We start from the raw sequence: 24,734 nt of genomic DNA on the forward strand, positions 1-24,734 counted from the left end.
TACTGGTTGTTGTAATTATTGTCCTAAAAAAAATAAAAAGTGGATTTCAGTCACCATCGTTACTAAGAAATCAAAAAGTAAGCCGGAAGTATTTACGCATTAGTTGTCAATTTTGCTTTTGTAAAATTACGTTTTTTTTCGTAGTCTACATCATAAAGATTTTTTTAATTATTTTTTTGGGACTCCCGAAACCCCCGTACATAACGTCTACAAACACACGGGACATAGCAAAATAGTAATTTTCAATATTTAAAAAATTATCCGGAAATTTGTGTCATAATTATCAAAACTAATTTTTTTGTTTCGCTTCATTTGTATAAAATGTATCCAAACTTACATTTAAAGATGTTGTGTCTTGCATAAGTGATATGTTTCTGAAGTGTTGATAAAAACGGAGACCAAATCATGACTCATTTGGACGTTTTGTTTAGACGGTTGCCATGGAAACCGTGCGTCTAGTCGCTGTATTTGAACAGTGACCATTAACAGTAACTCAGTTGCGGGATTTCATTTTCATACTGCGCGACTGAAATTGTTTGATTGTAAATAAAAATAATGAATTCATTTGAATATTTAATAAAAATCGTCCTCTGATTTACTAATAAAAAAATGTTCATGACAAAACGATAGACTTTCATAGATATATTAAAATATAAGAAGTATGGTAAATTTTGTGGATGTGAAGTGAAAAAACTAATAAATTGTTTTGTTTGGTGTTTCCTCAGTTTTGATTTAAAACCAAAGGTATGTGGATAAGTACTTTTTTACTTTTATTGAATATATTTTTGTATTTAATTTAACTCAACCAAATTGTCTCCCACCATTTCATAAAGTTACGAGCCGCCACTGTATAACGTACTGAAGAGTTAATCCGCCATTTGTCAGACACCCGGTATATCATAGAAAAAACGAAAAAATTGTTATACCTCCTCTAGTGGGGCTCTTTGAGGAACTGTTCATGATCTTGGACATTTTTTTAAATTTGAGCTTGTGTTTCGACGATGGGACTAAGGTGAATTAAAAAATGTTCGTCATCAATACATAAAGATTTATGTACAAATCTATACAATTTTATTTATCAATAATTACAGTAAAAAAATAAATAAGATAAAACTATTTAAAATATGCCAGCAAAGTATATTAAAATAAAAACTGATATGGCCCTCAATTGTTATCCTAATACATATAATAATATCTTACACAAAATCACGCTATGAAATAATCGTCGAATAATAAAAAATCGAAAATTACGTGACGCAGGCTTCGACCCGCTTAAGTATTCAGGTAACGATACATAATTTTCAACAAACTTTTTATCACTTTTCCTAGAGTAGAAAAACTGTCTGTTGATTTAGAAAGAACCGCCCATGTAACTCAAACAGACGGACCAAATAATAAAAACCTTATTTACACAGCAGTTCTTTTCTAAATCACTATTGTCACTTTCACTAGTCACACGAAGGCATCTCGTCATCTTAAAATTAAATCAGTTCGGCAACGTACTCGGGTTGCCCTTCCTGATTAATCGTCAGTTCGGATCCTTTAAACCTAGTCCTGTAAGAGTCGTAGTCGGTATCACCGATTCGTTCGGGAACTTGGAATGTGGAACCCTGGAAGCCCATCGCCGCTTCGTAATACTGCAAAAAACGTGCGAGTGAGCGAGAAAGCGAAGGACGGAAGTTGTTACGTTTGGCGCTCCTCGGAGCGAGCTATGCGAGCTGTCCGTCTGGTGTGGAAGTCCCGATAGAGTGGCGTAATCCGCTAGATCTTCAGCCAGAGATCTGGAAGCGATATGCGAAGAACCCCGCCGGTTCGGATGCTGAATGGTGGCATACGTATTGTCCTCCTACAAAGAAAACTCAGCGAAAATTGAACAAAAAGATTTCACTTGAACTTACGGGGATGAAATCGTCGCTATTTCTTCGCGCCACAACGTTCTGTTCCGGTTCATTGAACACCTGCATCGTTAATTCTTGCTCCTCGTAGATTTTCAGTTTCCTGGAAACGAAAAAGAATAAAACCGAACACAGTTGAAAGTCATACTCACTGTTCGATCCACAGCGGGTTTTCCGTGGTGTTCAGGTCATCGATGATTGCTTTCTTAATCAGAGCATCTTTTTTCTTTAGATCGGAGGGTGAGATCACCCAGTGTCTCAGACAGCAACAAACAATGATGAAAGTGATAACACCGACAAAAAGGACGATGAGCAAAGCGATAAGTGCAGCCAGAGCGGGATCGAAGGACTCATCTTTTTCCATAACGAACGCGGGAAGGACGTTCTCGATGGCAAAACCTGCGTAATAATCCTTGAGGAAGTCGTACTTGGAGTCGATGATTTTAAGCACGTCGGGAACGGGGAGAATGGTTTGGGTTAGAGGATCCACCACGAGGATGTACATGTCGGACCTAAATAACAGAAAAACACGTTTTTTACAATAATAAAGTGGTGACCTTGAAAACATCCCGCTTACTACTCGGGACGCGTGACCTTCGAAGTAACCGTTTCTACTACACTGGTTTACTCACCAGTCTTCGTTCTTGTAACCGTTGTCGTCCGTGTGATATCGTATTTCATCAATAATAACTAGACTTTCAGTGGCGTTGCTCAGTTCAGCGATAATTTCATCCCTTTCTCTTGTCACTTCGTCGGATGGGCGCGAAAGTATGACTCTAATCAGTTGTTCGGGCTCGAAAATCCAGACCTGGAAAGTCGCAGTGTCAATTTCTAACTCCATATTTGTTAAAAATCTTACATGAACTTGCGTGTAGGCCTCTCTTTCCGGGAACGCGTTTTCCCTCGCAATAATATCAATTACGAATCTGTGCTGGTTATTCTCGGCTAGATAAGTGGCCGTAGAAATCTCACCCCTTTCCGTGATGTTGAAGGGTGAGGGAATAATCGATCCGGAGCTTTTGTTTGATCCGTATTTGTACAAATTAGACGCTTTTATGTAATAGGTCAAAGAACCGTTAGGACCCAAATCGGGATCAAACGCAGTTACATTCGTAACAAAGTCGTTAATGTTAGCCATGGCGTTTACGGCTGTGTTGTAGACGCTCTGCTCAAAAATTGGAATGTTGTCATTAACGTCGTTCACGGTGACTTTTACTTTTGCTATGCTGCTATCGTGGATGACTTCGTCTTCGTTCAACTTATCTTTGTCTTCCGGCGAGAGGTAAAAGTCTGGGTCGTTATTAGCCAGAATGTACAAACTGTAGTCGTCCCGATCTTCACGATCGAACGCTTTGTTAGTGTAGAGATAACCATCAAGTTTGTCTAAACGGAAGTCGCCATTTTCGTTACCTTTGAGGAAGTAATAGTAGACTTTGGCGTGGGTTCCTTCATCGCGATCGAGAGCTTTCACCTGACCTAAATGACCGATTTAAGTAAGAAAACGTCCGAGAATTTTTATGAATTTACCGATTCTGGTCCCGCTTGGTTCGTTCTCCGTCACGTAAAAGTGGTAAGGATTCGTGCTTTGCGAATCCGGAAACTCAGGCCGGTTGTCGTTAGTGTCCACGAGAAGAATCGTCAGGTAGCGCAGAGTCTCAAACCACTTCGGCGAGCCGTGATCTTTAGCCACCAAAACAAGCTAAAATAAAAAATTTAGATCGTGCACCCCAACCAACCGACGCACCTCATATTTCGCCTTTTCCTCCCTGTCCAAAAACTTCTTGCTCCGCAGCTCCCCGGTGTTAGCGTCAATGGAAAACTCGTCAGTTTCCTGGACGTCCTGTCCGTCAACTTTCAAATGGTACGTTATTCTGCCGTTCTCGTTTTCGTCCACGTCCGTCGCTTTAACCGTCATGACTAGATAGTTCGCAACAGCTGCGTTCTAAACATAGTTTAACAGATAAAACTCGACTCGAAATACATAGTCGCAACTACCTCAGTTATTTCAACTGTTGCATTCTGCAGGAACGGCATTATAAATTCGGGCCGATGCTCGTTAACGTTCAACACTTGTACATTAATAACCGCACGATCGAAAAGCTGGCCGTTGCCGCCGCCATCCCGGGCCTCGATCTGGAGCCGGAAATCGCGGTTTTGGCCCAGAAGCGATTTGTGGGGGTACAGGATGCCCGTTTCCACACCCAGGAGGAAAATGTCTGCAATTAGGCAAAACACATGAAGTCACACCCTTTCTACTTGGACAGTGGCCTTGAAAAGCGCCCGTGATCTATCGAACAAGTGACCTTGTAAACTTCCCGTTTTCTACGTCACTGCCGTTCAAGACCACTGATATAAAGCTTAGAAATTCGTCTTATTTCCGTTTAGGTTCGTAAAACAAAGACAATACTATTAAAGAATAATTCAGAATTGGCAGAGCATTTTTAAAGTGTTTTCTGGTAGAAATTACGGTAGTACATTTATCTTTGCAAAGACACACCTTTTCTACTCGGGCAGAGGCCTTGAGAAGCGCCCTTTATCTACCGGTGTGAGTGACCTTGTAAGCCTCCCCCTTTTCTACCTTACTGGCGTTTGATAGAAGGAAGAGATACGCGGTAGCATTAAGAATAACGTTCAAGACTACTCATATGCAGCTGCCGCCCCTCCCACCCCAAAAGCCGCTCCCTTTGGCGCTCGAGCACGTAACCTTGAAAACAGGCGGCTTTCTACTTCTTGAACATTTTAAGCTAAATTTCTACTTTAATGCTTGGAGTTTGGTGGATTATAGAAATACGTGATCGCATTAAAAAAGGAGAATTTTAGACCGGCTTAAAACCGCGTTCATAAAAGCCCAATAAAAAGCAAAACTGCTTCGGTTCGGTTGAGTGGTTACTTGTTGTGACAATGCGTATTACAGCGGGATCATATAGTCAACGATCGGACACGCAGTGGTCTGGAATAAATTCATAGCAATAATTCTGAACGGTCGTATGGGTTTTCCATTACGAAAATAATTGGTCACTTCTTTTCCGATTGCCGTTGTCTTTTGTGTGCGAACAAACTCCAACCAATTAAAATCTAGTTTTGTGTTGTTGGGGAATCGATACTGGGAGCGGACAAAAAACGGGAGCATTTAATCAACCCCAATTAATTTTACCGAAAGTAACACAGCTGATTGGTGTACAAGCAAAAACCCTTTGAAAGTTTGATTTGAAGTAAAAAATGCAAGCTTACTGTCACAGCAGGGTTTTCAATTTTTCATTCACGTTTTTCTTTGCTTGTGCCACCGTAACGCAGTCATACATTAACCAGGCAGTTTCAATATTTGCAATTCTGAGAAAAGAGATTTTTAAAAGCTCGAAGCGACAGAGGAACGCAAATGCGCATTTTGAAGTAAGCGAGCCTGTTATAGATTTCCTAACTTTTGCAAATATTTTATTAACCGATTCCGCCCCAATCCACTTCCCTTATCTCCTCGAACTCACCTCTGTCGTTCCCTCCAATAATTTCGTAATGTATATTCCCATTAATCCCCGAATCTTCATCAGTGGCATTAACTTGCAACAATGGAACCGGCGGGTTGAGCCTCACGTTTTCTATTACAGTCACGTTGTACTCACTCTGATTAAATTTCGGCTTATTATCATTAACATCCAATATTTTCACGTTAACAGGCACCGTCGCCGACCTCTTCACGTTGTTCGGCGCGCCGTCACTAGCCACCACCTGCACCACCACCTCCTGCACAACTTCGTGGTCCAAAAACCCGGAATTGGCCACCGTGATCACGCCCGACTCGCTCCCGATTTCGAAATTCCCGCTGTGCTCGCCGGTCAACGTGTACGTAATCTTGCCGAAGTCGCCCGAATCGCCGTCCGTCGCCTTCACCCGCGCCACGAACGTCCCGTTCGGGGAGTTCTCGTGCACGCTAGCGTTGTACGAAGGCGCCGAAAACACGGGATCGTTGTCGTTGATGTTGATCACTTTCACGTTGACGGTAGCCGTGGCGTTGAGCTGGGGCACGCCGCTGTCGAACGCGTAGATCGTAAAAGTCAACTCTTGAGTCTCCTCGTAGTCGATTTGTTTCTTGATTTGGATGATTCCGGTGCCGTTGTTTATCTGGAAGTGCTCGCTTTCGGGGATTATTGCGTAGGCGGCGATGTCCGAGTCTTGATCGACAGCTTTGTACTTTGAGACGATTGTGCCCACGGGCTGCTCTTCTTTGAGCTCGAGGGTGTAGGTGGGATCGAAGGGCGTCCACGGAGATGAGAAGGTGGGCGGGGAGTCGTTGACGTCGGTGATCGTGATGATTAAAAGACCTACAAGTTAATGATGATGAGATTTGTTTTTTGTGTCATGGATGGGAAGTTGGTACCTTCTCCTTGTTGGACCGTGGGGGCTGTGATGTCGGTAATGAGAACGGTAATGCGTACAGTGGCCGCAATATCACGTTGTAGTTTCTTTTCAACGGTGACCTTTCCTGTGTTTTTATCGACGGTGAAGAAGCTCTTGAAGGTATCGTCTCCTATCACTTCATTGCCGTGCTTATCTAAGGCCGTGATGGGTTCGGTGGCCGCAAAATTCAAAGCTTCCGAGGAATTGACGTCCGGGTCTAGACCAACCAGAGTGTGGACTAGCGTGCCGATAGAAGCATCTTCCATAATCTACAAAAAAAAGTAGACGAGGATTTCGATTGACGGGGATGCTTACTTCTGCTTTCTGAGTGGTAGGGACGAAATAGGGCGTCTTGTCGTTCGTGTTGATGACGTTCACGGTAAGGGTAGTCGTCCCTGTGAGCGGTGGCTCCCCGTGATCCCTCGCTATAATCTCCATCGTGTACGTGTTCCGCCTATCGTAATCCAGCTTGGAGGCAACCACCACGGTCCCCGTAACCTCATCAATCTGGAAGTCTTCGTAAGCCCCTTTTCGTATGTCGTACGAGACCTCGGCATTAGCTCCCATGTCCATGTCCGTGGCCCGCACTTGGACAATCGTCGTCCCGACTTCCGCGTCTTCAGCCACCGCCTCGACGTAGCTCTCCTCCACGAAAATCGGGTAATTGTTGTTAACGTCCCTGACGGTGACGTTGACTAGGGAAGTGGAAGTAAACGTGCCGTCGCTCGCCTGAATAAAGCCAAACGGGTCTAAACTGCCATTACCTACATGCGTTCCTTACCATTACAGTTAATAAAACGATATTATCAGTATCGTTGGAGACGTCGAGTCCCTTGTTGCTAGCGATGCGTATTTTTCCCGAGTTCGGCTCGATGCTAAACAGGCCGTCGTCGTTCCCGGAAATGATCGAATACGTAACGTGCGACGTTTTGTCGGCGTCTACCGCCTCCACGACGAGATCGGGATCGAATTTGACGGCGCCTTCGTTAATAAAAACCCGGTAGATTGATTGGGTGAAGACCGGAGGGTTGTCGTTGCTGTCGGTCAGGAGGATTTTCAGCGGGACGCGCGTGGTTTGCCCTTTGCCTTCGTCGTCGGTGGCCTGAAAAAGGTGACAGGTCCGCACAATTGGCGCAGCAAGCAGGATTCGCGACAAGTCCAGATTATATTAATCGCGACCCCTATAAAATTTTAACTCACGATAAAGTGCAGACGGTACTCTTCTTTCTCCTCGAAATCCAGACAGGGCTCCTTTCCTGGTTTGTCGCACTCGGCCACACTCACCGTCCCCGTCCTCTCGTGCACCACGAACCTCTCGCTCCCGCTCCCGGACAAATGGTAAAAAATCCCATTCTCTCCGAAGTTTCCGCTGTCCCGATCCCTCGCAGTTATTGTTATTACCGGAGTTCCCGGGCTGGACACTTCCGAAATGGCCGCCGAATATCCTTCTTGATCAAAAGTTGGCGCGTTATCGTTAATGTCCGTTACGGTCACGGTAACGGTGGCGGTGGAGGAGAGGCGCTCGGAGGTGTACAGTTCTTTAGCGACGGCTAAGATGATGAATTTGCGCTGGTTGAGGTCCTCGTAGTCCAGGGAACTGTTGGCGACGCGGATAATCACGGGGGAAGAGCCGGTCACGACTTTGGGTTCGATGGAGAACGAGGAGGAGATGTCGTCGAGCTGGAGGGAGAAGACGGAGTTGTTGCCCTGGAGAAAAAAGTCACGTGAAGTTTAGTTTAGTTTAGTTTAGTTTAGTTTATTTATTAACGGGAAAACCCCACTTACAAAAAAAAAATAATTACACTCTTAAACATAATTAACTAAATATATATATACATGTATACTAATAACCACCTCATATCATTAAAAACCGAAGTACTTTAAAATTTGCTTCCTGAACTTAGACACTGAAGAATTGAAGATCTCAACTTTATCATCATTTGTATAGCGGTTAGCAGCGTCCATCATTCTTCGCAAAGGATGATTTTTTGCTAAATTTGATGTTGCCAATCGAATTCTAAATATATTTCTGCTACGAGTAGTGCAGCTTCCTGATGCCGGTACCAAAAATGTCAATCTCCTTAGTAATTCAGAATTATCAATACGGCCATTGATAATGTTGTGAAGTGTATGCGCGTCATTAATACATCTCCGTATGCCTAGTTCCTGAATGTTGAAACAACTCATTATCCAACTATATTCAGCTCTAACATGCCTATGTCCCATCTTAAACTCAATTGTTCTAAGAAATTTCTTCTGAACCTTTTCCAGTAATAAAGAGTCTACATTATAAATTGGACACCAAACAGAGGAGCAATACTCCAAATGTGACCGTACTAACGAACAATACAGAATTCTCAATGCTGACGCTGACAAATCTTTGCAATTACGCCAAATGAAACCCCACATGTTTAAGGATTTATTAAAAATATAACCATAATGATTCTTAAATGTGAGACCCGAGTCAAATATCACACCCAAATCCTTTATCTCAAAAACACGAGTAACAGCATGACAGTTAATTTGATAGTTAAACTCAATACGAGATTTTAAATTAAGAAATGATATAACATAACATTTTTTAATATTCAAAGGGAGCCAATTGTTATCACACCATTCCCCAAGTGAATCTAGGTCTACCTGAAGTTGCACTGCATCTTGAACCGATCGTATATTTTTAAAAAGCTTTAGGTCATCAGCATATAGTAAGTAATTCGAATAATTAAAGCATTGAGTCACATCATTCACAAATAATAAAAAAAGGATAGGACCACAATGGGTGCCCTGCGGGACACCTGACGGAACATTAAAGAAAGAAGAAAAGCAATTCCCAATGCGAACTTGTTGCATTCTACCCAATAGAAAAGACGATAACCATTTAATCGATAGATCCTTAAAACCTAATTTTTGCAATTTCATAATAAGCAGTCTATGATTTACTCTGTCGAAAGCTTTGGCATAATCAGTATATACCGAATCAACTTGACATCTATCCGTGAAGGCCTCATTTAAGAACGATTGATATTCTAACAAATTTGAAAGTGTAGATCTATTAACACAGAATCCATGTTGTTTAAACGAAATAACCGAAGAGGAACTCCACTGTAACTGTTTGGAAACTATACCGTCGAGTAATTTAGAAATTGCAGATTGATTACATACACCCCTATAGTTGTCAATTTTATTACGCTGACCGGATTTAAAAATTGGAATTACGAAACTTCTTTTCCATATTTCCGGGAAAATTCCTTCCCTCAATGAGGATTTAAATAAATTTAGCAAAGGTAGCGAAATAGTAAATTTGCAGTTTTTTATAACTATGCTAGGTACACCATCAGGACCAGGATTGCAAGACGATTTCAAATCAGATATATGATCAAAAACATCGGTTAGTGTGATATTTAAACCTACATCATGAACCTGAGGTGACACCTCAAAATCACACACAAATTTTCTATAGTCATCCTTAACATACACCGAAGTAAAATAATCCGCAAAGAGATTAGCTATATCTTCACCCTTGTTTGCCGATTGCTGTCCAACTATCATTTCATCAGGAATACCATCATTCGCCTTCTTGTCCCGAACGAACTTCCAGAAAAATTTGGGATCACTTGAGATACTTAAATTTACCTTAACAATGTAATCAGCATACAGCTGTTGATTAAGCTCTTTACATTGAGATCGCAAAGATTTGAAATAGAGATAGTCACCTAATTTGCCTGATTTTTTATATTTGTAATGTGCTTCACTCTTCCTTCGACATAGATCTTTTAGTTCCACAGTAAACCACTTTGGGTAATTAGAAGGACTATATTTTACAACTTTATATGGAATATATCTCTCAAAACCATAAAATAGAATATTATAAAAAGTTGAAATATCCTCATCCAAGTCATGACTAATTAATAAGGAATCCCAATGAACTGAAGTAAAAAATTCATTTAACATATTATAATCACCATTAGTAAAGTCAAAAATACGAGATTCATAATATAAGATAGGAAGATCAACAGGAGATATAAACCACGATAACTGAGAATGATGAAAACTTTCAGAAAATATAGGGTCTATTGCATGGCAAATATCTATATTCACTATATTAGAAAAAATAAGATCAAGATAAACACCTCTGGAATTTGGAATACTATTAACTTGTTGCATGTTCATAAATGCAGCAGTTAAACAAATTACCTCACAATATTCCCGAAAATTACCAAATGAGTTAAACTGCATATCATTCCTATTCCAGTTTGAAAGAGGGAGATTGAAATCACCAACTATAATATAAGAGGAATTAGGAAACTTTTCAAAAATACACTCCAAATCAGAACAATAATTTTCATAAACATTCAAATGCGATGCGGGTGGAATGTAAACTCCACCAACTATAAGATCTAAATTATTGTGTTTAAAATTAATATAAATACTTTCCACAAACCGACCAGATAAAATCACAGATGCCCTAAAATCCTTTTTTACTGCAATCAACACACCACCCCCACAAACTTTTTCACTGGTATTAGAGTTGCGATCAGCCCGAAAAATATTGTAATTGTTTAAATTAAGCTCCTCATTAGAGATATTTTGACAAAGCCAAGATTCAGATATAATAAGCACATCATATACACTAGAATTGACATTAAGAGAAAAATCTTTCAATTTTGACCTAATACCGCCAGCATTGTAATAATAAAAATTTATTACTTTTTTGAAAGATCCACAGAAAACCGTTTCTTAGTAATATGAAGTAGATTGTCCTTATATTTTAAAGCTACATCAGATTCACCTTTAGAAAGTCTGTCATGAAATTCATCCCTAACTTTATTATTATAGTCGCGTTGTAGTTTAGTTAGATCCGGCCTAAAATGGTATTTACGATTCGGATTGATCTTATTTGAGCGAAGAACATCCTTAACACAGGCTTCATTGTCATAAATAATCTTAAGAGGACGTACAACATTGGGTTTCGAGTTGCCAAGACGGATTACTTTATTACGCTTAGGAAAAGAACCAAGTGGGGCAAGTATGGATGCAACTTGTTTGAGATCATCTTCAATTTTTTGTGCAATAGAGGAGGCAGTCGATTCAGCGATATTAAATAACAAAAGTAAAAAAGTATTGATAGCGAGGGGCGCGTCTTGATTTTGGTTGGAATAGGGATAGCGAGATACTTACTTCGTCCGGGTCCGTCACTACCATGTCCAGGGAGGGCAACGCCGACCCTTCGGAGATGTTCTCCGGGATTTGGATAAAGTATTCGCGTTTATTGAACGACGGCGGCTCGTCGTTCACGTCTCTAATTTTGATAGTCGCTTCTGCGTTGGTTACGGTCGAAGGGTCGGTGCCTTTGACCCCGTCCACGAGTTCATGAGCCTGGAATTCGTAAAAACAGATATTTTAAGATTAAGTAAAGTGCGAGCGCCGCTTGTTTGTGGCAAAGCAGGATCGCAATAAATCTCACCTTGATATTTAGGGTTAATATCCCTTGCGGATTGTCAACGGCTTCCTTATCTAAAGGTCTAGCAGTTCGCAGTTCCCCGGTAATGGCGTCCAAAATAAAATAATCCAGGGGATCTAAACCAATGATCGATGTGTGAAAAACAAACTGTACCTACTCTCTCAATTTTATTACGTACTATTAATGAGCTCGTACACTATCTTGCGGGGGACGCCCCTATCGCCATCTTCTGCATGAACAGTCATTATTAGGGTGTTAATGGAGGCGTTCTCGTCGACTTCCGCTTTTAAATCGCCTATAAAACGGGGCGGAGTGTCTTGAACGTCACCTATGTTTACGGTCACGTTTGTACTGCTGCTGAGTTGGCCGTCCTGCAAAAAATCGACAAGGATTCGAGTTAGCGCCTAGGTTTTCGTTCGAAATAAATACCGTGGCTTTCAACAAAAACTGGTGCTTTTGCTGAGCCGTGTAGTTGAGCTTCTGCCGCAGGATTATGGCACCGTGGTACGAGTTCTGCAGAGACTCGATAGTTTCCACTTGGAAAAAGTCGCACGCGTCGTGGTATTCAGGCAAGTTAATGCACTCGACTTCCAAGTTTGCACCTATCGTGTCCTTGTCTTCCACTAGCACTTTCGAGAATATCGTCGTTCCGATTTGCGCGTCCTCCTGCGCTAGTATATCATAAGGAGCCTACAACTTCTCCTATTAAAACTAGTAACGCTGGAGTTAATGGACTCACATCTATGAAATCGGGCGCGTTATCGTTTTCATCTAGGATTATCACGTTCGTAGGGACTGAAACTACGTTGTTTCTGCCACCTTGGACTTCGTCTTCGATGCTTACAATGACCTTAAGGGTGGTGTTGGTCTGGAATCGCACGGGTGAGTTTCGCGTAGAAGAAACCTTTCGCTTACCTCATAATCCAGGGGTTTGACGACGGTCACCGCCCCCGTATTTCGGTTCACTTGCAGCACGTCGGTCCCCTCTAACGCGAAATGCACAGGCCCGTTCTCCGGATCGGAGCCCTTCAAGATATAAATCTCCCTACCTACGGGCGTTCTTTCCGATATGGCCAAATTGTTCATGTCCATCGTGAACACCGGCGGTAAGTTGGCACAGCATCCTGAAACAAAGCCCAGCGGTAATGCGCGCAAAAACTTGAGCTATAACAATTAAAACTTGCACAACTTAATTATTCGGTAGCATGCAGTATGTACTTGTTCGCCGAGAAATACGGTGTCGTAAAACTGGAGCTCTTAGATGAACGGCGGTGAATTTACACGCGCCAGAAGTAAGCTTTAATTGAGTTATGCCGCGAGTTTTTTGCAGGGGCTTTCGCAAGATAACGCGAAATTAGCTGGAATTGCTCTGAAAATTATTAATTGGAGGAGTCCCCGAGGTTTTATTAGCGTAATCAGAGAAACGCTACAAGTAAATCGCGTAATGGATCTCGCTCTGCGCCCCCATAAAAAGACAAAGCTGTGACATTCAGGTACCCCGCAACTTTCCGCATTGACGAACACGAGTACTTGGCGGACCCCCAACCCCTGCGAACACACCAGTGTCCGTAAGAGAAAATTTTAGACGGATTTCGGCTGATTATGGCGGTCAGCATCGATCCCATTCAAATGTACAACAACAATGCCACTGATTGTTTCCCTTATCGCAGAGCCGACAACGGCATCGGCCGCGTAATAAATATCCTGATGACTTCCCGGATGATTACATCAGAAGTGGGAACGTCTCGGGCCGAACAAAGACAAACTCCGGACAGCATGTCAAGCAGGATGGCAAGCAGGTCAGCCGGAACAACAAGCAGCAGGATTATAGCACCACACTCACCGGGATTACATTACTGATACTGTTGATGGAGGGGGGCGGCGGAAGCCGAAAGGACTGAATACAAATGCACGGCTTTGCCGCCGACCGGTAACGACTTCACTTTCCGCCGCCGCCGCCCCCGTAATTGAATATTGCGAAAAAGGGCAGGTAGTGCTGAGCAGGGAGATAATTTACAAAAATCGAATTAGGCAGACGACGCAGGAGCATGGGCCGGAATTGGCGCCAAATGGTCGCGATCAAGCGGCACATAAAAAAGAACGACCCGAGAAACACTTGCGCCCTTTCTGTACACTAAGTTCAGGTAGTTTGTGTTTTGAGATTTTTTAGTATTTCGACTTTTCGATTTTTTGAGTTCTGAATTTTTCAATTGCGACTTTTTACTTTTTGGATTTTCAATTTTTCGGTTTTAAACTTTATCGACTTCCCAACTTTTCGATATTTTAATTTTTCAACTTTTAACATTCTGGATTTTTCGTTTTCTAGAGCTTTCAACTCTTCTACATTTCAATTTTTCAATTTTTCGAATTTTGAAATTTTCGATTTTTCAGTTCTGCAATATTTCTATTTTTCAATTTCACGGTTTTACGATTTTTTTGTTTCCATTTTTTGCCACTTTGGTTTTTCGATTTTTAAAATACATATATTTCAACTTTTCAATTTTTAGATTTCTCGATTTTTCAAGTTTTCAGTATTTTAATTTTTCAATTTTTATAAGTAATTCTAATTCTGGATTTTGCGATTTCTCAAGTTTTCAGTTCTTCTACATTTTAATTTTTTAATTTTCCAAATATTAAATTTTTGATTTTCCAATTTTTCTTTTATCTCTACCAGTTTTATGATTTCTCAATTTATCGGTTTTTCAATTTTTCTTATATTTTTTAATTTTTCGATATTTAAATTTTGATATATTTCAGTATTTCGATTCTTCGACTTTTCGATTTTTTGACTTCTGGATTTTTTGATTTCTCGATTTTGTACATTTCGATTCTTCAATTTTTCTTATATTTTTTTAATTTTTCGATATTTCAATTTTGAGATATTTCAGTATCTCGATTCTACGCCTTTTCAATTTTTTGATTTCTGAATTTTTTGATTCTTCGATGTTATACATTTTAAATTTTCAGTTTTTCGTTTTTAAACTTTTATACTTTTATTTCTCAATTTTTCAGCTTTCCGATATTTTAATTTTTTAAATTTTAGAATTTCGATTTCTTATTTTTTTGACATTTCGAGTCCTCTATTTCTCGATGCTCGATTTCTCGGTTTTTGGTTTTTTACTTTTCGGCTTTTCGATTTTTCAATTACGCGATTTTTCAATTTTTCAAATTCTTTAGTTTCGATTTTTCGATTTTTCAATTATTCGATATTTTAATTTGTCAATGTTTTTAAATTTTAGATTTTTGGATTTACCAATATTTCAGTTTTTAAAACTTTCAATTTTTTAAATTTTTTAGTTTCGATTTCTCGATTTTTCGATCTTTCAGTTTTTCGATTTCTAAATTTTAGGTCTCCGAATTTGTATTTTCTTGATGTTTGAATATTTCGATTTTTCAATTTTTCGATATTTTAATCCCACATTAGTCTAATTAACTCCCATTTGTTGGAACTCCGAAAACAGCTTTAACTCAACTAACCCCAGTGCACCCATTTCGCGGATGTGTAGTTTAAAAATTATACTTTTATTTCTCAATTTTTCAGCTTTCCGATATTTTAATTTTTTAAATTATAGAATTTCGATTTCTTATTTTTTTGACATTTCGAGTCCTCTATTTCTCGATGCTCGATTTCTCGGTTTTTGGTTTTTTACTTTTCGGCTTTTCGATTTTTCAATTACGCGATTTTTCAATTTTTCAAATTCTTTAGTTTCGATTTTTCGATTTTTCAATTATTCGATATTTTAATTTGTCAATGTTTTTAAATTTTAGATTTTTAGATTTACCAATATTTCAGTTTTTAAAACTTTCAATTTTTGAAATTTTTTAGTTTCGATTTCTCGATTTTTCGATCTTTCAGTTTTTCGATTTCTAAATTTTAGGTCTCCGAATTTGTATTTTCTTGATGTTTGAATATTTCGATTTTTCAATTTTTCGATATTTTAATTTTTCAATGATTTAAATTTTGGAATTTTTCGATTTTTCAGTTCTTCAATATTTCTATTCTTCAATTTTGCGGTTTTGTGATTTTTTTATTTCCATTTTTTGCACCTTTATTTTTCGATTTTTAAAGTATATTTCAACTTTTCGATCTTTAGATTTCCCGATTTTTCAAATTTTTAATATTTTAAGTCTTCAACTTTTAAAATTCCGGATTTTGCGATTTCTCGAGTTGTCAGTTCTTCTATATTTAATTTTTTTTATTTTCCGAATTCTTAAATTTTTATTTTTCCAGTTATTCTTTCTTAAAATATTTCGATTTTTCAGTTTATTAATTTCTCAACTTTTGCATATTTCTTCCAGTTTTGGGATTTGCGATGATTCAATCTTGAGATATTTTAGTACTTCCATTCTTCGATTTTTCGATTTTTTGACTTGTGGATTTTTTAATACCTCGATTTCGTACATTTTGAATTTTTCATTTTTCATTTTTTAAACTTCAGATTTCTCAATTTTTCCAACTTTTCGATGTTTTAATTTTTGGATTTTTCGTTCTCTCGAGCTTTCAAGTTCTCAATTTTCCGAATTTTGAAATTTTCGATTTTTCAAATTTTTTTTTCTCGATTTATCGAGTTTCGGACATTTCGATGTTTTGATTGTTCAATTTTTCAATTTTTAACTTTTCGATTTTGGCCTATTTCAGTTTCTTAATTTTTCGACTTCTCGACTTTTCGACTCGTTTCGATTTTTTAGTTATGCGATTTTTCAATTTTTCAAATTTTCGACTCCTCTAGTTCTCGCTCCATTGATTTTTCAATTTCTCGATATCTCAGCATTTGAATTTTTCGATGTTTCGATTTTTCAATGTTCAATTTTTTAAATTTTGGAGTTTCAATTTCCCGATTTTTCGATTTTTCAGTTTTTCTATTTCTAAATTTTAGGTATCCGAATTTGTATTTTTCTGATTTTTCGATTTTTCAGTTCTTCAATTTCTTTCAATTTTTAAATTTTGGATTTTGCGGTTTTTCGAGTTTCCAGTTCTTCTAATTTTTCTTTTTTAAAGTTTTTCGGTTTGTCAATTTTGACCTTTCCAATTTTTTGATTTTGGCCTATTTCGGTTTTTTAGTTTTTCGATTTTTCGATTTCTCGATGTCTCAGTTTTTGAATTTTTCGATGTTTCGATTTTTCGATTAAGTCGGTTTTTCGTTCTTTTACTTTTCGGCTTTTCGATTTTTTTGTTTTCCTAAGTTTTTGATGTTTCGATTTTTCAGTTTATTTTCATTTTTCAATGTTTTGAATTTCAGATTTTTCGATTTCTCGATTTTTCAGTTCTTCAATGTTTCTATTTTTCAATTCTTCGCTTTTTGTATTATTCAATTTTGCGGTTAACGATGTAAACGCATTTGAGGAAATAATTCACCGAAATAAGAAGACTAGAAACACCAAAGAGTATATAGAAATTAACAAACAAAAAATATCTCGCTCCAGCGGCGTACGATAAAGTGAATACCTAGTGCGCGGATAGAAAAGACATAAAGAACTTAGAGGAAGATCAAAGGATTCGTCCATTGATTTAACCGTAAGGTTGGTATTGCAGCAAACAGAAATTTAGAACCGTCGGACCGGCAAATCGAAGTAAATTAATGTTTGTCGGTTTCCCATCGTGTGCGAAATTGATGCTTCATTTCGCACTCCGTGCGAAAAATAAATCGCGCGCAGTTACGTTTGCTTACACAACGAAGAAAGGCGATTTCGCATATTAAGCAGTTTCAATTAATTAGCACGCCGACATTAAATTTTCCCTTTGCAGATTTATCGCCGAGATTTGCTTTTTTTGCATTTTAAACGTACACAATCCATCCCACATTAGTCTAATTAACTCCCATTTGTTGGAACTCCGAAAACAGCTTTAACTCAACTAACCCCAGTGCGCCCATTTCGCGGATGTGTAGTTTAAAAATTACTCTTCTCGCCTGTAACGATTCGAGCTAATGGTCCTTGACGCAATGTTTGGAACTGCGTTTGAAAATAAATTTATTTTTAGCAAAGGCAGCGGATGTCTTTTTCCCTAAATTACGCGAATTCCTCTTGTTGTTGCGCACAGTTGTTTATTGGAAATTTCGCTTGGTAGGAAAATTTAACAGAGACGGTTTCGTTATAACCGAATGATGTAATTATTGTTGAGTTAATTCAATCTGTTACACCGATAATTCCACATATCCGAACTGATCGAACATTTACAATGGTTAAATTAGGTTGTACGGTTTACAAACTGGGTTTAATGCGTAAATACCGCACAAAACGATTGATTTATTAGTTACGTGACGCTGACGAGGAAAATAATCAAAGAAAGAGCGAATATTTTATCCTTTCAGGTTACTAATTAGCTGAAAATTCGAACAAGCTTCAAGTTTTAAGAGCACGATATTGTGTTATAGATTTCTACCATTTGTGACGTTCATTTATCAAAAGTTAGGGGGCGCTGTAAACAATTGCATTTATATTATGTGGTTTCACTGTATCATTGTTTAAGTATATTATAGTTGGACAACTTATACGGACAATCACTTTCCCATGTAGAAAAGAATGAACATATATTTTACGTCTCACTCGCTTCACTATCAAGTGGCGGTACCTTACGAAAGGGAGTAAAAATAGTCTGTAAGCACGTGATGTCGATAAGGTACTAAACGGAACTATTAGTCAGTACGTTGTACGGGGAGCAGTCACAAAATAAGCAAACGTACGTGTTGGGGACTTCACATATATGTAATATATTTATATGTAGTGCATACCTGTTTCATGTGTGTGGTAGCACGTATATTTGCACAAAAACAAATAAAGGTTAAGGTAACAAAAATTTAATTTTATCGGGGTGTATTATCCATGAACTGCATGGCTAACAAATATGCGTCCCTTCGACCACTTTAAAGGCACAAAATTAAACGACCACTACTTTAATTAATAAGTAACAAGTCATCTAATTTGCCTCCAGAATAACTATGGGTTATCATCAAACTATGAACACCAAATTAATTCAATATGAACATCTTCTTACGTATTTTTTTTATTAACAGTAGTCAAATCATTAAATGCATATTATCTTTGAAACTAAAATGCATTTTATCACAAAATACTTACCACCATTTAAATGTATACGATTTAGACATTAAAAATCACAAAATTGAACGAAAAATAAGGAAATTAAAAAATTGAGAAACAGAAAAGTCAAAAAAGCAGAGTCGAAAAATCGCAAACTTAAAAAATCGAAAAATTAAAAAATCAAAAACCTGAATAATCGAAAAATTGAAGAACTGAAGAACTGAAAAATCGAAACTTTGGGAAGTGGAGAAATGGGAATATAAAAAAATAGATTAATTGAGAAATCCGAAAACTAAAAATTCAGAAACGTCAAAATTTGAAAAATAAAAAAATATTGAAGAACTGAAAAATCGAAAAATCTAAAATTTAAAACATTGAGAAGTTAAAATATCCTAAAACTGAAAAATGGAGAAATCCAAACATCAAAAAATCAAAAAAATAAAAATTCGAAAATCTAAAATTTAAAAATCGCAAAACTGAAAAATCAACGAATCGAGAAGTCGAAAATTTAAAAAATTGGACAATTGAAAAATCGGATAAATCAAAAATCGAAACATCGAACAATCGAGAAATCGAAAAGCAAAAATCGAAAAATGGAAAAATTGAGAAACCGAAATAGGCCAAAATCGAAAAATCGAAATCTTAAATATAGAAAAATTGATAAAGCGAGAGATTGAACAATCAAAACATCGAAACATCCCAATCTCAATAAATTGGGATCTCAAAAAATTTAAAAATTCGGAAATTTGAAAAATTAAAATATAGAATTGGAAACTCGAGAAACCGAAAAATCTAGAAATTTAAAAATTAAAATATGGAAAAGTTGAAAAATTGAGAAATTGAAATATAAGACAATCGAAAAATTGAAAAATCGAAAGTATAAAAAACGAAAAACTCAAAAACCAAAAATAAAAAATCGAAAAATCTAGAAGTCGGAAAATCAAAGAATCGAAGTATTGAAATATATCAAAACTGAAAGAAATATCCAAAAATTGAGAAATCGAAAAACCAATAAAGCGAAGTCGAAAAATCGAAGAATTGAAGAACTTGAAAAATCGAAACTTTGTGAAGCGAAAGAAATATCCAAAAATTGAGAAATCGAAAAACCAATAAAGCGAAGTCGAAAAATCGAAGAATTGAAGAACTGAAAAATCTAAACTTTGGGAAGTGGAGAAATGGGAACATAAAAACACAGATTAATTGAGAAATCCGAAAACTAAAAATTCAGAAACGTCAAAATTTGAAAAATAAAAAAATATCGAAGAACTGAAAAATTGAAAAATCTAAAATTTAAAACATTGAAAAGTTAAAATATCCTAAAACTGAAAAATGGAGAAATCCAAACATCAAAAAATCAAAAAAATAAAAATTCGAAAATCTAATAAAATTTAAAAATCGAAAAACTGAAAAATCAACGAATCGAGAAGTCGAAAATTTAAAAAATTGGACAATTGAAAAATCGGATAAATCAAAAATCGAAACATCGAAAAATCGAGAAACCGAAAAGCAAAAATCGAAAAACCAACAAATCGAAAAATCAAAAGACCAAAAAAGAAGTCGAAAAATCGAAAAATTGAGAAACCGAAATAGGCCAAAATCGAAAATATGGAAAAATTGATAAAGCGAGAGATTGAACAATCAAAACATCGAAACATCCTAATCTCAATAAACTGGGATCTCAAAAAATTTAAAAATTCGGAAATTTGAAAAATTAAAATATAGAATTGGACACTCGAGAAACCGAAAAATCTAGAAATTTAAAAATTAAAATATGGAAAAGTTGAAAAATTGAGACATTGAAATATAAGACAATCGAAAAATTGAAAAATCGAAAGTATAAAAAACGAAAAACTGAAAATCCAAAAATAAAAAATCGAAAAATGTAGAAGTCGGAAAATCAAAGAATCAAAGTATTGAAAAATATCAAAACTGAAAGAAATATCCAAAAATTGAGAAATCGAAAAACCAATAAAGCGAAGTCGAAAAATCGAAGAATTGAAGAACTGAAAAATCGAAACTTTGAGAAGTGGGAAAATCAACAACAGATTAATTGAGAAATCAGAAAACTGAAAATTTAACGTAAAAATTTGAAAAATTGAAAAATTTAAATACTGAAGAACTGAAAAGTCAAAAAATCGAGAAATCGAAAAATCTAAAATTTAAAACATTGAACAATTAAAATATTGCAGAATTGAAGAATCGAGAAATCCAATTCAATTTAACAAATTGAAAAATTGAAAAATCGGGACGTTGAAAAATTGGAAAATCCAGAAATTGAAAAGCTCAAAAGAAAAAAATCAATAAACCGAGAAATTAAAAAATCGAAACATCGAAAAATTCAAAAACTGAGACATTGAGAAATCGAAAAATTGGAGGATCGAGAAATTGAGGAGTCGGAAGCCGAAAAGGAAAGTTAAAAATTGAAAAATTGAGAAATCGAAGTATAAAACAGTCGCAGAATTGAAAAATTTAAAGTTTACAATAAATTGAAGATCCAAAAATTAAAAAATCGAGAAATCAAAAAAATCCATCAATTCAAAAATCGAAAAGTCGAAAAATTGAAATTTTGAAAATCTCATAACTGAAAGAAATATTCAAAAAATTGAGAAATTAAAAAATTGGAAAATTGAGAAATCGAAAATCTAAAAAAGCAAAATCAAAAAATCGTAAGCTTAAAAAATCGAAAAATTGAAGAATTGAAGATGTAAAAAACGAAGTCCAGAAATGGAAAAATAAAAAAAAATACTTTAGAAATCGGAAAACTGAAAATTTAGAAACGTGAAAATTTGAAAAATTGAAAAATCAAAATATTTAAAAACCGTAAAATTAAAGAGAACAAAATTGAGAAATCGTATCATGGAAACATCCAAAAATAAAAAAATCGAGAAATAGAAAATTTGAAGAATGGAAGAATTGGAAAAGCCCAAAATTGAAATATTGAAAAATTGAGACATTTAAAGTTGAAAAATCGAGAAATTGAAAAGCCGAAAAATCTCAATAGCGTATTTATAAATCACAAGATCAGGACTATGCTACTTTTTAAAATTTAAATAACATTACAAATTGGAAAATGTTGATTTTTTTCCAAAAATCTTGACGTTTAAGGTGAAAACTCGACACGGATGCATAAACCGTAAACGGAGGATATACTATTGTAAAATTTGGAGATTGCGTCATTTCATTGTTGGTGACAAATTTTGGTGAGTGTTTTACCATTTGATAATATATACAATTTGAAATGTAAATTTTGTCATTCGGGAACATTATGTATTAAATCGTTAAGATGTTCAAGAACTTTGTTCACTTATTCGTTGTAAAGTCTAATGGTCGAAACAGGTTAGTTCTTCGTAGTGGATGTGTATCAGATCAACTCTAACGAATGTCGGCTTATAGATAAATCACTTAAAGGCGATATTGGCCTGAGTGTGCTTTGGTCTGTAGATCAAACAAGTTCTCAGGCGACGAAAAGTTGTATGTGGGGGGAGACTTCGGATTACAAATCGTGCCAAGAAAATAATAAACTTATATAGGTGTAAAATATTTGGGAGAGATGGATTTTCAGGTGCGGGACTAGCAGTAATTTTAATAAAAACAAACAGTCTTCAAAGCAGCCTTTAACAACTCGATATTAGAAACATGCCTCTTAAGTTCATAATGCGTTTTTTTCTGTCTTGTAATTATTTGTAATGTCAACGCCGAAAGTTTATGTCATTCTGTTATTTATTTTGAATATATATTTTAATTTTGTGTTAATATTTTTATAACACCACGTATCTAAATTCTACTAAATCTTGTAAAACTAAATAATTATACCAGTTTAAAAACCCTTGGAAAGTTTCGGTCAGTCTTCAGATATAGTAAAATAAAAATAGGCGTCAAATTGATTTAAATACTATTCTTTCGTATCACGTTACAACGCGTTGCGTCATATTTTTTATGTCAAGTACATTTTCATATTTTGTACATATATGTTTATACACATTACTGTTTACGGAAGAATGTTAATTATGGATTTATGGATAACTCCTCGTATAAGAGTAGAATGAAGGGTGTTTGCCTTTGCTAATGTTTGATGGCGCCATCTGATGTACAGTAAAATAAACCTAATACGTTGGCTCACTGTAGTGAAAATGCGGGTTGACGAAAAATTTGTCCCACGCCCCCTGGATTCCTTGTCTTAAAGCTCACTATTTAGGCGAAGTAAAATTTGTATTAGGTTGTCCAACTATAATATACTTAAACAATGACTGTATCAAAGGCGCAGATTTCACCTACTTACACCGCCACAATCAATACCCATATATACGTATTTGTAGCCCTTTAACGTTCCAATTACGTTCAGTTGATCAAAATTTACTGCAATCCTTTTTACTCTGCTTTTTGATTTCATCAGGCGATAAATCGGGCACGCTGCATTGCCTGTATGAAATTCGAAACGGTCATTTAATTATTCAACCGAAGCGCGTTTCGGCTGCAGCGTCGTTTGATGTTTGACAAAGCGTCGACACCAATATCTGTATTTTGAAAACACGATATCACGTGCCAGCCATATAATGATTGTGGTGATGCAAGAGTCATCATGCACCTGGTGGGAAACAGCGCTTTGAAATGGGAGCTTTAATAGATTATGAGAGCTGTTGTGGCAACCAATTCAGTCCGGCGACTGTCAAGGATGCCGACTTGGACCGGTTATTTTCTCGCTGCTTGTTAGTGATCTGCGGACACAATTTAAGGCTCTTCTCGATTTGCATCATTGATCTTTCATATTTCTACGGTTGTTTTCGTTCTTTATTAGCCTGTACGAGGGTCTCCCCTATTGTTGTGTCGCGTGAAATACGTCCCAGAGCAAGTCCCAAAATAAATATATTTTTTCCGCTATCCGTTTATGAGAGAAGCAATCGATATGACTGTGTGGAAAGCAACACAGACCTAATCTTGGAAATGTCCGAACCGACAAGTAATCAAGAACAAGAACGGCCAACTCCATAATTGAAACCGAGAGATGTTAACCGCGTTTTCGTAATACCAACACGACCAAATATTGGGTGACCACTGCGGCCTCAATTCACTCAAACATTCGCTGCGAGCAGTCGTAAGTTGTTGATTGAGAATTTAAATAGTGGTGGGCAAAGCGATTCCGCTCTGTCTGTCTGTCTGCGTGCTGGCGGTGACATCAAAACTCGCCGGCGATATGTATGATCTACAGCGACACTTGTCCCTCGGCTGGGAAATTACGACTGCAAATCGAAATTCCATGCATAAATTTTATGCAAATATTTATTTCTATCGTGCGTATATTGATGTAAAACACTTCTCATGAATTTTAAATGCAATCGATAAACTGTAAACGCGGCCGGCGGAAGCTTGCATGGTGATTATAAATTAGAGATCCAGATACAGCGATGGAAATTCTGGATGGAAGTGCAACGTGTTTTGCGATAATCGGCTGCGAGTGAGGATTATTAAAACGGGGCAAAAATTATTGCTCCGCTGAGAGGGCGGAACGGAAACGAGTCTGGGCCGAAAAGGCGCTGTCTGGCAAGTTTGAGACTGTATCTACTAGACGGGGAATTGCGCTCTTGGTAACACTGTAAGATTAAAACTAGGGGCAAGATTGGTACGTAAAATATGAGGAAGCAGAAGTGGGTTCGAATTCGGGTGTTTTGTCGCTTTGTTTCTACTTTTTATTTCCCGAGGGTAAGCTAAAAAGTATTATAATTGAATACAAAAAATAGGTCTCCCGTTTTCAAATTTTTGGAAAAAAAAATCAAAATTGTATAACATTTTGCAATTAACTTTGAAACAGAAAAACCGAATGCTCTGAAATCTTGAACACGTTTTAACGCTTTAAATCGTGAATCAAAATTTATTCCTTTATTCCCTCCCAAAAAAACTGGTGATGTCATCTCAAAATTTTGCCTAAAAAATCCCCTCTGAAATATGATGAC

At 36.9% G+C, this 24,734-nt stretch overlaps 1 protein-coding gene across 4 annotated transcripts in view; it reads right to left on the bottom strand.

Annotated features, from left to right (window-relative positions):
* Positions 1–1,031: 1,031 nt before the first annotated feature.
* The window catches only part of LOC135142880 (cadherin-87A), a 280,747-nt gene continuing 257,044 nt past the window's right edge, over positions 1,032–24,734 (bottom strand). For all 4 annotated transcript variants that reach the window (XM_064074670.1, XM_064074668.1, XM_064074671.1 and 1 more), the window contains 20 exons: positions 12,664–12,872; positions 12,488–12,616; positions 12,178–12,438; positions 11,927–12,119; positions 11,752–11,864; positions 11,466–11,663; positions 7,488–7,994; positions 7,069–7,389; positions 6,603–7,016; positions 6,268–6,556; positions 5,378–6,211; positions 3,891–4,111; positions 3,640–3,837; positions 3,423–3,594; positions 2,755–3,371; positions 2,528–2,703; positions 2,048–2,407; positions 1,899–1,998; positions 1,688–1,846; positions 1,032–1,637 (listed from right to left, as the gene is read on the bottom strand). In XM_064074670.1, coding sequence (XP_063930740.1) covers positions 1,482–1,637; positions 1,688–1,846; positions 1,899–1,998; positions 2,048–2,407; positions 2,528–2,703; positions 2,755–3,371; positions 3,423–3,594; positions 3,640–3,837; positions 3,891–4,111; positions 5,378–6,211; positions 6,268–6,556; positions 6,603–7,016; positions 7,069–7,389; positions 7,488–7,994; positions 11,466–11,663; positions 11,752–11,864; positions 11,927–12,119; positions 12,178–12,438; positions 12,488–12,616; positions 12,664–12,872 — 5,627 coding nt within the window. In that variant the 3' untranslated portion in view covers positions 1,032–1,481. The remainder of the gene's footprint in view (positions 1,638–1,687; positions 1,847–1,898; positions 1,999–2,047; positions 2,408–2,527; positions 2,704–2,754; positions 3,372–3,422; positions 3,595–3,639; positions 3,838–3,890; positions 4,112–5,377; positions 6,212–6,267; positions 6,557–6,602; positions 7,017–7,068; positions 7,390–7,487; positions 7,995–11,465; positions 11,664–11,751; positions 11,865–11,926; positions 12,120–12,177; positions 12,439–12,487; positions 12,617–12,663; positions 12,873–24,734) is intronic.

Source organism: Zophobas morio, unplaced genomic scaffold, assembly GCF_036711695.1.
Source record: "Zophobas morio isolate AGI-343-1 ecotype UQ-CSIRO unplaced genomic scaffold, CSIRO_AGI_Zmor_V1 ptg000054l, whole genome shotgun sequence".
NCBI classification, from domain to species: Eukaryota; Metazoa; Arthropoda; class Insecta; order Coleoptera; family Tenebrionidae; genus Zophobas; species Zophobas morio.